We start from the raw sequence: 15404 nt of genomic DNA, 5'->3' as shown, positions 1-15404 counted from the left end.
TTCAACATGATAATGATCTGCAAATCCACCATGGAATGGCTCAAAAAGAAGTAATGGAGGCTTATGGACTGGATGTGTCAAAACCCTGATTTGAATCCCATTGAAATGTTGTGGTGGGATTTGAAATGAGCAGTAAATACAAGAAAACCCACAAACTTCTGGCAATTGAAGGAATTTTGCATGGAGGAGCAGTCAAAAATTTCACCGACTGAGTATCGAGGACTGGTGGGAAGTTATGCAAAATACCTGTAAGAAGTCGTATCTTCAAAAAGGGCAATGCCAGCTTCTGAACTCAAGGATGGACTTACTTTTTCCCCTCAACAGACCATTACATCTTATGGAGGATTGCCGGCTTCTTGTTCCGGCCCTCACCCCCCAGGCCGCCAGGAGGAGCTCTCCCGACAGCATGATTGTGCCCCGAGGTCCAGCAAGGCCTCATGGACTATGTAGTGTTTATACACAGCCCTACTGGATACCTTGGGGGCCACCGGGAGTCGCTGTAGGGGGGCTCGTGGGCTCTTATGTGCCCTATAACCCGGGAGTGCTCCCGGTGTGAAGAAAAGGACTGTTTACCCTGACCCGGAAGGAATAAGAAACTGTGGACTGATTGGGCAGGAACACCTCCGGGTCAGGGGCTATAAAAGGACTATGGGCCAGTCCAGACACTGAGCTGAGCTGGGAGGTAGAGGGGCGAAGTGTCTGGGCGAGGAGGAGAGAATATTATTGTAGTGGTGTTTAATTTATGAGTAGTGAGGAGGGAGCTTTGTGCACATTAGTGCTGATTAATAAAATACTTTTATCCAGTGTGTGGAGTCTAACCTGAGGGTTGGAGAGGTGGAGAAGAGCCTCACTGTCACAATCTATTGGTATTTTTGGTTGAAAACATTATTGAAACGGCACAATTTCCTTGTATTTTTATTCAAGTACTGTATATCACCTTAGAATTAGTCCAGTGGGTCGAGACGGTGACTTTAAAATGAGTTCCTCAAGAACACGGGGACACAGTTGGAAACTTCTTATGGGTGAATTTCACACAAACAGTAGGAAGCTTTTCTTTACCTAAAGAAGCGTAGACAGATAGAATAACGTAGACAGTAGAACTTTAGGGACTTTCAAAACTCAACGTGCATGTTATTTTAGAAGAATTAAGTGGATAGGACTGGCGAGCTTTGTTGGGCTGAATGGCCTGTTCTCGTCCAGAGAGTTCTAATGTTCTAATCTGCACACATAAATCATGCTACTTGTTCATGGTTTTCTTTTAGTAGTCTGTATGTTTTTATAGTTTATTCCTGCTTGTTTTTTCCTCCTTCTAATTCAGAACTTTGTGTATCACATATTAATTTGTATTGAAATGTTTATAGCTTGATATGAGTTTATATCCATTGTTATTTATTTAATCTTCTCCAGTGCTTTTATTATTTTTCTACCTTGAATATGTGTGACGACACTTTCTCTTCATCCTTTCCCCCTTCTGTGTGCGATCGATGTTCTTGATCAGCCTTCACCTCCTCGCCAGTCAGACCTTTTCCCTTTCCCATTTGATTTTCTGTTACTTTGTAACAATTCGTCTCGAGCACTAGCCTGAGAGTAATGCTACCACTATATCTGACCTAGCTAAAGGCAGATGATAAAAGGATAGGCCAATATCACACCTTAATACATTTCCCGTATCGCCTTTATTCATATAAAACAACCCCCCAAATATCAATACATTTATAGGTCAATGCCCACCATAGTCCAAATTTATCCTTGCAGTCCATAAAATAAACAACAAATAGAACAATAATCCCTTACACCTGGATTGCTCCGCCCGAACCTAAGTAACCCTTAATTTGCAGCGCCACACACATATACATGTATCTACCCATAAACAGTTTTCATCCCCTCAATTCCTGTTCCAGAGATAATAAATAGATCCACAGGTAGTCCACTGTAATTCTCCCGCTACGGCCGGCGAGTTGATGAGGAGTCCTGAAAATAGCGGACTATATAACCAATCTCCTCTTCGTCATAAAAGACATACAGTCAGACTTGCGCCATGATTAAAGCATAGTAAGCCCGTTTTGATAGCTCACCCGAGTCCGTAGGTAATAGCGGAACGATCGATTTCCAGGTACTAAACAGAAGACCATCCACCTTCAGACAGGACTGATAGGAGCTCCTAGGCTTTTCCCATGGCCAGAGCAAAAGCTGATCTGCCCTTTTCTTTTATCCAATGTTCTTCTTTCTTTCCTTCTCCTCTCTCCCCTTTTCCCTCTAAGACGGCGCGCTTTATGCAAATGAATCCCCGAACCAACCGGAAGTTCCACCTCTGGGGTACCGCTGTCAATCTCTGTCAGAAGACTATTCCCCCCCCAACAACCGATCAACAGCAGAAAAACATTATCTTTATGTGGCAGCGCTACAACTTCATCCATCCACCTCTGGCCTTTCGCTTTCTCTTCAACTGGACTTCCATTCCCATCAGTCATTTGCCCAAATGTTCATCGTCTCTCCTCATCGCATGTCCTCCTTTCCTGTCCTTTCATAGCTATCTCTCCCACTTTTCTTGTACCTCTGATTGTCTCATTTCTTATTCTGTCCTTCTTTGTAACTCCACACATCCAACTTCTTCTTGCACTCCCTTTACTGCCCACCATGTCTCCGCTCCATCCATCATTGCTAGTCTTAAAAACCTCACCTTTAATCTTCATCTTAATTCTTCAATCACCTAATACTAATACTAAATAAACAAAAATGATAAAAATTGTTTTTTTTATTTTAAAAACAATACATTGTGTTTGAGCTGTGCAGATGGACAATAACGTGCCAGACATTCTGTATTTACCATTTTCTGCGATAGAATGCATAATGTTATTAGTCTCCTTGCACTTTTATCATAAGGTCACGTATTTCCACAAGCAGTATTTCCATAACACTCCCAAACGCAGATTTCATGAATTTTGCATCCGTGGCTGGTGCATCGTGGGCAAAAAGCAGACCTGCCCCTACTGTAATGAGAAGGTGGACCTCAAGATGATGCTGAATAACCCGTATCCTTTGTCCGATTTCTTCTGCTTGAGACTTACGTTTGGCATGTTGTTTGACTGTGTGTGTCCGTACGGGCTTATGTAGGTAAAGGTGACAAGGTTTAAACAGAATCAAATCCAATCAAATTCAGAGTATGAGGTCCGACAGAAAAAAACAAAAACGAGACTAACCCTACACCTCGGGAACCATGAGTTGGATGGGAGAATCAAAGAGATGGTTCTAGAATGTGTGGAAAGGCTCAACACGATCACCTCCCTCAGCACCAGTGGACGCGTGTTCAGATGTAGACGTTTTCTTACCCTTGTTCAGCAAATGTTGGAGTGCAAGACTGAATGGCGAGTTAACATCAAATTTCTTGTGAAACTGAAGAAATCCACAATGGAAACTTTTCAATTATTGACCGAGGCTTACAGCGAAGCACGTCTGTCTCTTATACACGTGTTTTTCAATGCCACAAATCGGAATTCAGGGGGAACCCATTTTTTGTCGGTAGAAGATTGTAGCGGTCCGGTGCAGCTAAGATTTTCGACGGTGGTTTATTTATTTTTAAGGTGGAGATTCCAGGGACGTACCCAGCCTTGGCCTGACCCACACACGCTCATAAACAGAGACAAAAAACCAACTGGTAATAAAACAACAATTAAACAATAATAAATAAAATATAACTACACGCTAAAACGATCCCACACCAGTTCCCTTCTGGCGATTATACAAAACACACAAACAAAACCACTTTATAAAGTCCGTGGAAAACGGCAACTGATGAAATTTAGTGATGGCGGTAGATAGTCCAGAGATCAGTACATTGAATGGGAATGTAAAGATCAGTCCTACCAGTAGTTCCTGAGGAGATGAAGACGGGTGAATGGGATCAGGAGCACCTCTTTCTTCACTGGATGATAACAATCCTCGGACATGTGCAGGAAGACACCAGACAGACCATAGCCCAAGAATCTACAGGCAGACAGATGGGCAACTCCCGACACAAAATACTTCTCCTCTTTCGGTATCACTGGCCGTCTTGTAAATGTCACGCTGGCCTCCTTGTACCCAACATCCCCTGCACCCTCAGTAGATGACCACTAACAGCCACTGCAGGGACTGCTGGGAGTTGACGTTTCAATCCCCAGTAGTACCACTACAAGATGTGAAAGCAAAAACGAGGGAGATCCTCAACATCCTTTCAAAAATGATCCGTGGAATTACTTTGGACATCGGCAGCATTGTGTGCAGCTGTGTGTCAGTTCAGAAGAGAACTATTTTGAAGGTGATCGTAGTTCATTTTCTTAATTTTTTAAATAAACACAGTTACGGGCACAGTCTGTCTTTTTTTTTTGTGTCGGACCTCGTATATTCAGACCCCTTCACTTTTTCACATTTTGCTATGCTGCAGACTTCTGCTAAAATCATTTAAATTCATTTTCCCCCCTCATCAACCAACACTCAATACCCCAGAATGACAACACAAGAAGGGGATTTCTGGAATTTTTGAAAAAATGTGTTGAACATAAAATACTGAAATATCAAACTGACACCAGTATTCCGATCCTTTTGCTATGACACTTGAAATTTGGCTCCAGTGCATCCATGCCAGTCTAATGTTCATCACTGAGATGTTTCCACATCTTGCTTAGAGTCCGTCTGTGGACTTGACTAGGAGAGGCACCCACCTGTGTTTTGAAGGCCCCATAGCGGAGCCAAAATCAAGCCATGAGGTCGAAGGAATTGCCTGCAGAGCTTAGAGACAGGAGTGTGTCCAGGCACACATCTGGGGAAGCCTACTTTAACATCTGGCTTCCATAATTCTCAAATGGAAGACGTTTGGAACAACCGCAGTCACTTTTCGTAGAGCTGGCTATGTTGACAAACTGAGGCCCGGGTAAGAGAGGTGACTGAGACCCCGATGGTCACTCTGGCTGAGCTCCAGTGAACCCATGTGGAGATGGGAGACACTTCCAGAAGGACACCCACTGCTGCAGCACTCCACCAATCTGGCCTTTATGACGACACACGAAAGCCTAGTACCTAAAGGGGTCTTCAACTGTGAGAAATGAGATTCTCCGGTCTGATGAAACTGAGATTGAACTGTTTGGCCTTAATTCTGAGAGTCACGTCTGGAGAAAACTAAGCACGGCACATCATCTTCACAATATCATTCCAGAGGCGAAGCGTGGTGCAGGCAGCATCATGCTGTGAGGTTGCTTTTCAGCTGCAAGTAATGACAGACTTGTGAGGGCTCAGGGAACGTTGAATGGAGCAAAGTACAGAGCATTCTGGGCCACAGACTGAGCTGAAGGTTCACCTTCCAACAGGACAATGACCCTAAGAATAAAGCAAAGACAACATGGGAACGGCATAGAGGGACAACTCTGGTAATGTCCTTGAGTGGCCCGGCCAGAGCCTGGACTTGAACCCAACTGGACATCTTGGAGAGACCTGAAACCAGCCATGAACCGACAGTCACCCTGACCGAACATGAGAGGATCTGCAGAGAAGAACGGCAGAAGATCCTCCGATTTAGACGCGTAAGGCTTGTCACGCCAAACCCAAGAAGACTCCAGGCTGGAATGTGCTGCCAAAGGGGCCTTCATCTGACTACTTAGTAAAGGGTCTGAATACTTGTGTCAAGGTGGGATTTCATTTTTCTTATTCTTAATAAATTTACAAAATTTTCTGAAATCCGGTTTTCATTTTGTCATTCTGGGGTATTGAGTGTTGCTTGATGTGAGGGAAAATAATGAATTGAAATGATTTTAACCCAAAGCTGCAGCATCGCAGAATGTGAAATGAAGTGAAGGGTCCAAAGACTCTCTGAATCTCCGCTCAGCTGTTATTTTAAAGTCTCACCAAACTTGGACGCCTCACCGTTTTTCCATCTCAGCCGAGTCTGCATGTTCTGTTTGGGCTCACCTTGTTTTTCTCCTACTGGCAGGAGTTTTGGTGTCTGGTGACTCAAACTGGCCGTTCAGAATCGTCGTGCGTGTGTGTCACTGTGTCCTTTAGTGTTGACTCCAAAAATGAACAGATGGATGGACGACTCAATTGTGATTGAATTATCAGAGTAGACCTTAAGGCTGGAGAGTTCAAAGGCTTGACAATTCTGCATTGGCCGTGTGAATTGTAAACGTGTTTCATTCTTAACCTCCTCCTTCTCCAGCTGGGAGCGCACCCACGTCTTGTACGGGCAGCTGCTGGACTGGCTCCGCTACTTGGTCGCTTGGCAGCCAGTCATCATCGGACTTGTTCAGGGAATTAATTACTCTTTAGGCCTTGAGTGACGACATTGCGTTAGTATTTATTCTACATGTATAATGGAAACCTCTGGCCATACAGTATGTAAATTCTGTACTTAGTTTACAAAATAAACCAACTTTGTACTGAGTGATTTATGAAATGCAGTCGAGTCATTTGCCGTAGACGGTTGATAGGCCTTGCGTATAAAATCTCGACCTGCGACTGCGATTGCCCCTTAAACTTCTATCCGTCATGTCGTTACCTGCGTCTGTTTTCCTTGTTTTAAATATTCAAACATGTGCTCTTGATATTTTTTCACAATTATGCTTACTACCAGTAACGGCGCACTGCACGTCATACACTTGACTCGAGCATTCCTAGTTCTCATCCTCTTTCGCTGTGCGTTTACCATTCGTTTGCTCAGAGGTTGATGTGCTTGCTGTTTCCTGAGCAGCTCTTCTTTAATCCACCCTAGCGGCCCGCTGCTTCTCTTCTTACGTCTGCATCTTATCTTGTTAAAACTGATTAAGTCAGTGTTCATGTTGCAATTTCTTAGTACGTTTTCCTTAATGTTTCACTTAATCTGGCACTTAAGTCTTCAATCTGCCTCAAGAATGATTTAAGATATGAAGAGGTAGGGGAAGTGACGGTGAAGGTGGTAGGGATGAGAATGGCGCCCATACGCATGTGCCGCGCAATCGCCCTGCTGCCGAGAGTTGATTCTACAATAAAATAAAAATAAAAAGAGGAGTAACCTTGGAAGTCAATCTTCACCCCCAAAGCGGCTAGTAGACGTCACGCAGTATACGTGCACCAAATTTCAGGTGAGTCGGTCAAACTGTTTGCAGACTGCAGGTGATTTAAAATCCTGGACAGACAAACTAACAGACACGGTAGCGTATTAAATAGAAAGACATTCACATTCAGTCTCATCCTACTGTCAAATGTGACGCTTGCCAGCTTTATGTCACATTGATGTATTTGTTTGTCGAGGGCGGATGTCAGTTAAAGTCAACATTCAGGGGCAGATGGTCAAAAAAAACTGTAAAAGTCGATAAAACTCCCCGTTCTGTTATAGGGAGACCCTCTGTGCTGGGAGGACTGTTAGACTTGTTGACTTGACGTTGAATCCCTGCGTGCGTGTGTGTGTGTGTGAGTGAGTAGCGTGGAGCAAACAACTTCTAGAATGGCATCGACATCGGGCGAGAGAGAGAGAGACAAGCAAAATGTGCATATTATTCATTTGGACTCTCACTTATCGAACTCCAATTTTCATCTGGAAATCGAAAACGAAAGACAGGTGCCTGCATCAGCTGATCGGTCCCTAGCTGATTGAAGTGTTGAACATGTCTGTGTAGCTGACGCGCATGTGGTAACGTTCGCCCCGGGAGGACTACACAGACTTAGATCTGCGAGAGGCAAACTGGCAACTGGCCTGCTTGTGGACGCAACGGATTACCAGCCACTCGACTACTTCATCTTATGAGTGATGAGACAAACAGGGATGGAATGAGAAGGTGAATTTACATACCGCAGGGGCTCATGGAACATAAAACAGAGTGACATTTGTCATAAATAAGTATTTTATGTGGATTAATGTGTGAAACCATTGCTTTGTGTGCTTTTAAGGGTTTACAGGTTTTTCCACTGCACTTGACAAGCCCCAATCAGACAGATGTGCTAACACTAGAGCTCTCACTAAAGCGTGCCGTGTACGTCGCCATTTTGGATCGACGTCATAATTTGAGGGTTGGACAAACTCGAGCTTGACAGACCAGCCCAGGGTTTCCAAGTTGCAAATTTCAGTTGAAAATTCCAACTAGGAACACGGATATTCCAACTTCCCACTCCGCATTTAGTAATCAACATCTCCGGGTCACAAACACGGCACATTTCCTCCTGCAGGGACACGAATCTGAGTCCTGTGGGTTACCGTCTGTTTCGCAAAACTGGCATGATGACAACTAAAGAGTCGTAGTCCTGGTCCGAGCGGTGGCTCGGTGTTTTGACTGTGATGGAGTGACGTCACTGGTACACTTGGTGATTCACCTGCGCTGCATTACACATTCAATATTAATAACAAATCCTTATATATAATTTGATACTATCCGTATGTATGGTGTTCGCGTCAATACCTCGACTCAATACAAGTTAGAAGCAGGCAATGGGACTCTGCCTCTGTAGTTAGAACCTCACGTGGCACACGCGGACGCAGTATTGCACGATAGGCTATTGGCGCTTTTCCACTGCATAGTACGGCACGACACGGTTCAGTTCAGCTCACTTTTGGGGCGTTTTCCACTGGGAACAGTACCTGGTACCTGGTCCTTTTTAGTACCACCTCAGCCGAGGTTCCAAGCGCCGAACCGTTACCAAAGCGTGGCGTGTAAACTGCTGGTCACTGATTGGCCGGAGAAAATCGTCATTACTGCGTCACTGGCTATTCTTTTCTTTATACACGCGGAAGTTTGTGTCCCGTCTCTCCATCGCTGGACGCAGTTTGTTGCATAAGTGGATGAATGTTTCTTCAGACATTCGAAAGTTCTCCAGCCACTGAGTGTTTGTAAAACCGGGAACAATCACATCCCACCACTCTGAAGCACGGTTAAATGTCCAAACAGATGGTCTGTTGCGGCGACTTTTTTGCAAAATGTGGAAGATCTGTAATATACAGAACCAGCATTTTAATGTTACACTGGCAGTTAAGTTCATTTTATGCTTTGCAACAGTGATAAAAGTTAGCTAGTGATGTGCTTTTTTTAGATGCTTACCCTTGCGCGTCGTCGAGCTAAAGTGTTGTCGTTGTCTGCGTGTTGTTGTAAAAGTTCCACGGTGTCACGGCAGTAGAGGCGGCGCAACTATAACGACACGTGAATAATCCTGCCCACTCTAAAGCGGTACTAAACTGCAGTCGAAAGCAAACCGAGCCGAACTGAGCCGAACCAAGGTGAGCTGTACTGAACCGTGCTGTGCCGTACTATGCAGTGGAAAAGCGCCTTAAGAATGTTCGAATGCTTCAGTGACGCCGCTGGATGGCCGAGTATAGTTAAGTCGGTGTTGATTTGAGCAGATAACAGTAACTTCGGTTGGTTTTTGGAACGTTGGTTTGGTGGGGCGTACTTTCCAAGAGTAACATCGTCGACTGACTTAAACCCTTCGACAGATCTGGAACCGTAAGTAATTTAGAACGTATCGCCATTTGCTTGGTACATCGAAATCTATCTTTGGGCAGTTCGGTTTTGGCATTCGTCCTTCTGACATCTGTTGGCAAACTGAGTAATGACGGCTGGGTATTAACAACGATCATTGTTTAAATTTTAGCCGCTCTCAGATCTAAAATGAACACACCAACATAATCATCACTCCGACTCTGATTAGAGTCGTAAACTACGGTTTGTTCTGAAAATTTGTTTGCCGGAGAAAATCAAATGAGGGGCGCAGAAGAGCTGAGTTCACGTCTTGCAGCCCCGTTTAAACAGGAAGCTCTTCATTACATCGGCCGAAAAGGTTTACAAATCAGTGCCATGATAACAAAACCATTTCAAGGACTTAAAAAAATAAATCATTCTTTGCAGAGAAAGTATGGATTTCACAAACGATTCGATCAGGTTCCCAGTCGCTTGTACATTTTATTTATAGAGTGCCTTTCCGATGCTCAAGGCGCTTATTTAAACAGCAGGTGTATGTAACATTGGCTACAAATATTCCTGCCTAGAACACCAAACTGGTAAATACAGGAGATACACACAGTGGGGTGCAAGTTCACAGATTAAAATGGATACGTTCGCGTTCAGAGGTCGCCATTTCAATTTTGAACGAGTTCATGTTCAGTTCGTTTTGTGTTTTTTAAGGAGTGAGAATAAATAACCCGTAAGTTTACTTGTTTCAATTTTGCATGCCTTATATTAGGTTATTACAGTGTTGTTGAATAAAATACAATAATTATGAGGACTTTTTTTTTTTAATTTAAATACACTTTATTGAGTTCTACCCAGCAACAAACACGTATAACCATACAGTATGTACAAATATAATTATAATTATCCAACCCGCTATATCCTAACTACAGGGTCACGGGGGTCTGCTGGAGCCAATCCGAGCCAACACAGGGTGCAAGGCAGGAAACAAACCCTGGGCAGGGGCGCTCACATACACACCAGGGACAATTTAGGACCACCAACGCACCAAACCTGCATGTCTTTGGACTGTCGGAGGAAACCCACGCAGACACGGGGAGAACATGCAAACTCCACGCAGGGAGGACCAGGGAAGTGAACCCAAGTCTCTTTAGTGCGGGACAACACCCTGGTAACTTCTGTTTATCACAAACCAACAGACAGACGGACCTACCTAAGAAGTGACAGCTTCCACCCCAAGCATATAAGGCGCTCCATTATTTTTAGCCAAGCAATTCGGTACAATCGTATTTGCTCAGACCCGACAGACCGGGACCAACAACTGCAGGAGCTCAGACGAGATTTCATCAAACAAGGTTATACCCCCAAAACAACAGACACTCAAATAAGAAGAGCGACTGCCATACACGGAGAGAACCTTCTGGAATATAAAAACAAAGACAACGAGAACCGCATCCTCTTGTTGTCACCTACAACCCACATCTTGAAACACTTCGAAAAATTATAAAAGAACTTCAGCCACTGCTAAACAACAACCAAACACTGAAAAATGTATTTCCTGAACCTCCCCTCCTGGCATACAGACAACCACCAAACCTTCAGCAACTTATTGTCCGAAGCTCCCTAAATGAACTGACAGCAAATGGCACATCTCCCTGCCAACAGAAAAGATGTAAAACGTGTGCCCACATCTACAATACAGACCGTCTAGTTATACCACACTGCCAACTTGAACTTCACATGAAGGGCTCGTTTTCCTGCAGATCATCCAATGTTGTCTACCTAATTCTCTGAATGTCCTGACACTGCACTCTATGTGGGAGATACTGGACAAACACTCGGCCAGAGAATGAATTTGCACAGATTCCACATTAAACGTGGCAACACAGATGCTCCTGTAGCGGCCCACTTCAACAGCAATGGACACTGCGAGAGGGACTTTAAAGTCACAGGGCTTATGGGCAACTTCAAAACACAGCAAGAGAGAAAAGAATGGGAAGTTAAGCTCATGTTAAAATTGAATACATTACAGCATGGCTTGAATTGAGACAAGAGTTTTATAGCCAGGTATGAGGACTGTTTGCATAGATTTATATATACAGTGGTGTGAAAAACTATTTGCCCCCTTCCTGATTTCTTATTCTTTTGCATGTTTGTCACACAAAATGTTTCTGATCATCAAACACATTTAACCATTAGTCAAATATAACACAAGTAAACACAAAATGCAGTTTTTAAATGATGGTTTTTATTATTTAGGGAGAAAAAAAAATCCAAACCTACATGGCCCTGTGTGAAAAAGTAATTGCCCCTGAACCTAATAACTGGTTGGGCCACCCTTAGCAGCAATAACTGCAATCAAGCGTTTGCGATCACTTGCAATGAGTCTTTTACGGCGCTCTGGAGGAATTTTGGCCGACTCATCTTTGCAGAATTGTTGTAATTCAGCTTTATTTGAGGGTTTTCTAGCATGAACCGCCTTTTTAAGGACATGCCATAGCATCTCAATTGGATTCAGGTCAGGACTTTGACTGGGCCACTCCAAAGTCTTCATTTTGTTTTTCTTCAGCCATTCAGAGGTGGATTTGCTGGTGTGTTTTGGGTCATTGTCCTGTTGCAGCACCCAAGATCACTTCAGCTTGAGTTGACAAACAGATGGCCGGACATTCTCCTTCAGGATTTTTGGTAGACAGTAGAATTCATGGTTCCATCTATCACAGCAAGCCTTCCAGGTCCTGAAGCAGCAAAACAACCCCAGACCATCACACTACCACCACCATATTTTACTGTTGGTATGATGTTCTTTTTCTGAAATGCTGTGTTCCTTTTACGCCAGATGTAACGGGACATTTGCCTTCCAAAAGTTCAACTTTTGTCTCATCAGTCCACAAGGTATTTTCCCAAAAGTCTTGGCAATCATTGAGATGTTTCTTAGCAAAATTGAGACGAGCCCTAATGTTCTTTTTGCTTAACAGTGGTTTGCGTCTTGGAAATCTGCCATGCAGGCCGTTTTGCCCAGTCTCTTTCTTATGGTGGAGTCGTGAACACTGACCTTAATTGAGGCAAGTGAGGCCTGCAGTTCTTTAGACGTTGTCCTGGGGTCTTTGTGACCTCTCGGATGAGTCGTCTCTGCGCTCTTGGGGTAATTTTGGTCGGCCGGCCACTCCTGGGAAGGTTTACCACTGTTCCATGTTTTTGCCATTTGTGGATAATGGCTCTCACTGTGGTTCGCTGGAGTCCCAAAGCTTTAGAAATGGCTTTATAACCTTTACCAGACTGATAGATCTCAATTACTTCTGTTCTCATTTGTTCCTGAATTTCTTTGGATCTTGGCATGATGTCTAGCTTTTGAGGTGCTTTTGGTCTACTTCTCTGTGTCAGGCAGCTCCTATTTAAGTGATTTCTTGATTGAAACAGGTGTGGCAGTAATCAGGCCTGGGGGTGGCTACGGAAATTGAACTCAGGTGTGATACACCACAGTTAGGTGATTTGTGAACAAGGGGGCAATTACTTTTTCACACAGGGCCATGTAGGTTTGGATTTTTTTTCTCCCTAAATAATAAAAACCATCATTTAAAAACTGCATTTTATGTTTACTTGTGTTATATTTGACTAATGGTTACATGTGTTTGATGATCAGAAACATTTTGTGTGACAAACATGCAAAAGAATAAGAAATCAGGAAGGGGGCAAATAGTTTTTCACACCACTCTATATAAACAGCAATAATTTTTCACATATAATTATTTATAAGCATCAACTAGACAAGAATATAGTACAGACGCACTGATAAGCCGTTTTCTAATTCTTAGTTTAAAATAATTTCGCTGTGAAAACCAGAACCAATGTAGTGTACAAGTGATAGGTGGGGATGTTTTCTGTGCAGAGCAAAAACGCCTTTGGACTGATAACGAAACAAAACTGTAAATTAGTCGTTCATCTTCCTAGAACGTATTACCAGTGTGACGTTTCTGTTAATTTTCATTATTGCCTCATAAATTTCAACTGCTGTGTCTGATGCCGACACAGAAGGGCAGTCTGAAAATGTATCTTTGAAGCATTTGTGGATAAAAATCCGAGAATTTGACTTTTTTCCGAACCCTGCTGCTTACACACGAATTGTACTGAGCGGACCACCCACTCCGATCCTCCCCTAGCTACGCCACTGTCCACGTATCGAGAACACAAATCGAGTAAAGGCATCCAAGGCTACGTGTGGCACTGTATCGATGAACGAGCCTCGTCAGAAGATCCACTTACTTTCCTGACATTCATGGTTTCTTGAAACGCAGCAACCAAGTAAGTCATACGTCTTCCTTTTTAGGTGCGTTCCCGTTGTCACGGCGGCTTGGGTGACGATAAACACGCCGCCGAGACAGGGGGTGGCACTGTCTACTAACGACCTCTCTTCTTCCCCATCTGCAGAAAACATGACAGACACCATCCCATCTGACATCACCTCTCGGGGTTCGTCCACCTGCACCCATCTCTTCCTCCCAGAATACCTTAAATATGGAAGAGCGGCCGTCCTGGCTGGGGATGACAGAGGGAGGTTTGACAGACACCCCCTGTCTTGACGGCATGTTATCGTCTAACAAGCCATGACAACAGGAACGCACCTAAAAAGGAAGACGTACAACTTACTTGGTCGGGACGACTTGCCTTTTTGTGTTATAACACTTTTTTTTTTACGCTCGTTACTTAGAATTATACAGGGTGGGCCGCAAGGCCACCCAAACCTCGAACGTTGTCCTGTCATTTCCTTTACACCATACAAAGCGAGGAGCACCTACTGTGGTTGCCACATCCACCTGCTCGTCTGCATGAAACAACTCGCTTCCCTGTGGACTGATTTAGTTGAAATGTGCCTCGCTGATTCTTCAAAGAAATTTGTTGAGAACGTTCTGCGTTGTTCCCAGTTGATTCTGGGGTTCGTCAGCGCTGTGTTCTGCTCCCACTCTGTTCAATGCTTGTATGGACTGGGTGTTGGGCAAGGTCGTGGGGTCCAGCGGCTGTTGGTGAAGAAAGATTCACGGATCTTGACTTTGCCGACGATGCTGTGATCTTCGTGGAGTCAATGGAGGCTCTGATTGTGGCGCTCGAGAGACTGAGTGAGGAGTCTGAGTGTCTGGGCTTGTGAGGGTCCTGGTAAAAACCAAAGAGTCCAGGCCTTTAATGACCTCTTGGGCACGGCCATCAGCAGTGTGTCTGTATGAGAAGAGAGTGTCGACCTCGTCGAGAGGTTTACTCACCTTGGCAGCGACATTCATGTGACTCTGGTGACTCTTCCTATGAAGTCAGTAGACGGATTGGGAGAGCATGGGGGGGTCCTGAGGTCACTGGAAAGGGGTGTGTGGTGGTCCCGATATCTGCAAAAGGATGAAGGTCCAAGTCTTTAGAGTCCTGGTGCTTCCTGTTTGTGAGACATGGACGCTATCCAGTGACCTGAGATGAAGACTGGACTCCTGTGTCTCTTCAGAGAATCCCTGGGTGTCGTTGGTTTGACTTTGTGTTGCTCGTGGAGTCCCGAATGAGGCACATGACCCGCATTGTGAGGGAGCGTCAATTACAGCACTACAGCCATGTGGCACGTTTCCTCGAGGGTGATCCGACTCGTAAGATCATAATTGTTGGGGACCCGAGTGGCTGGACCAGGCCAAGGCGTCGTCCACGTAACACCTGGCTGCGGCAGATAGAGGATCATTTCCGGATGGTGGGACTGGGCTGCGTGTCTGCTTGGGGGGTTGCCAACCGGGATCCCGAGTTGTTTCATCATGTAGTGAGTGCGGCAACGTGCTGTACCAGTGCATGTTCCCCAACTTGACTTGACTTGCTCCATTTTTGTTGAGATATCTCCAGCAGGTGGCACTCTACAAAGTTTTGAACTTCCCAATGAAAAGCACTGGCAAAATTACAAACTCGCCTGTCCTAACAAGGACTAATATTCTGTGCGACTTCAGCTTTGAATGAACTTCCTGCTTCAATTATACCTTGACAGCCGTT

At 44.4% G+C, this 15404-nt stretch overlaps 1 protein-coding gene across 1 annotated transcript in view; it reads left to right on the top strand.

The window, feature by feature from the left end:
* rnf175 (ring finger protein 175) overlaps positions 1 to 6419 on the top strand; it is a 168543-nt gene extending 162124 nt beyond the window's left edge. Inside the window, exons 8-9 of the mRNA XM_039750278.1 lie at positions 2931 to 3032; positions 6188 to 6419. Of these exons, the coding sequence (XP_039606212.1) occupies positions 2931 to 3032; positions 6188 to 6308 (223 nt within the window). The 3' untranslated portion in view covers positions 6309 to 6419. The remainder of the gene's footprint in view (positions 1 to 2930; positions 3033 to 6187) is intronic.
* Positions 6420 to 15404: the final 8985 nt, after the last annotated feature.

This window comes from Polypterus senegalus, chromosome 4 (assembly GCF_016835505.1).
Source record: "Polypterus senegalus isolate Bchr_013 chromosome 4, ASM1683550v1, whole genome shotgun sequence".
In the NCBI taxonomy this organism is placed as follows: Eukaryota; Metazoa; Chordata; class Cladistia; order Polypteriformes; family Polypteridae; genus Polypterus; species Polypterus senegalus.
The sequence above is the reverse complement of the archived record's forward strand: the minus strand, read 5'-3'. Positions and strand labels throughout refer to the sequence as shown.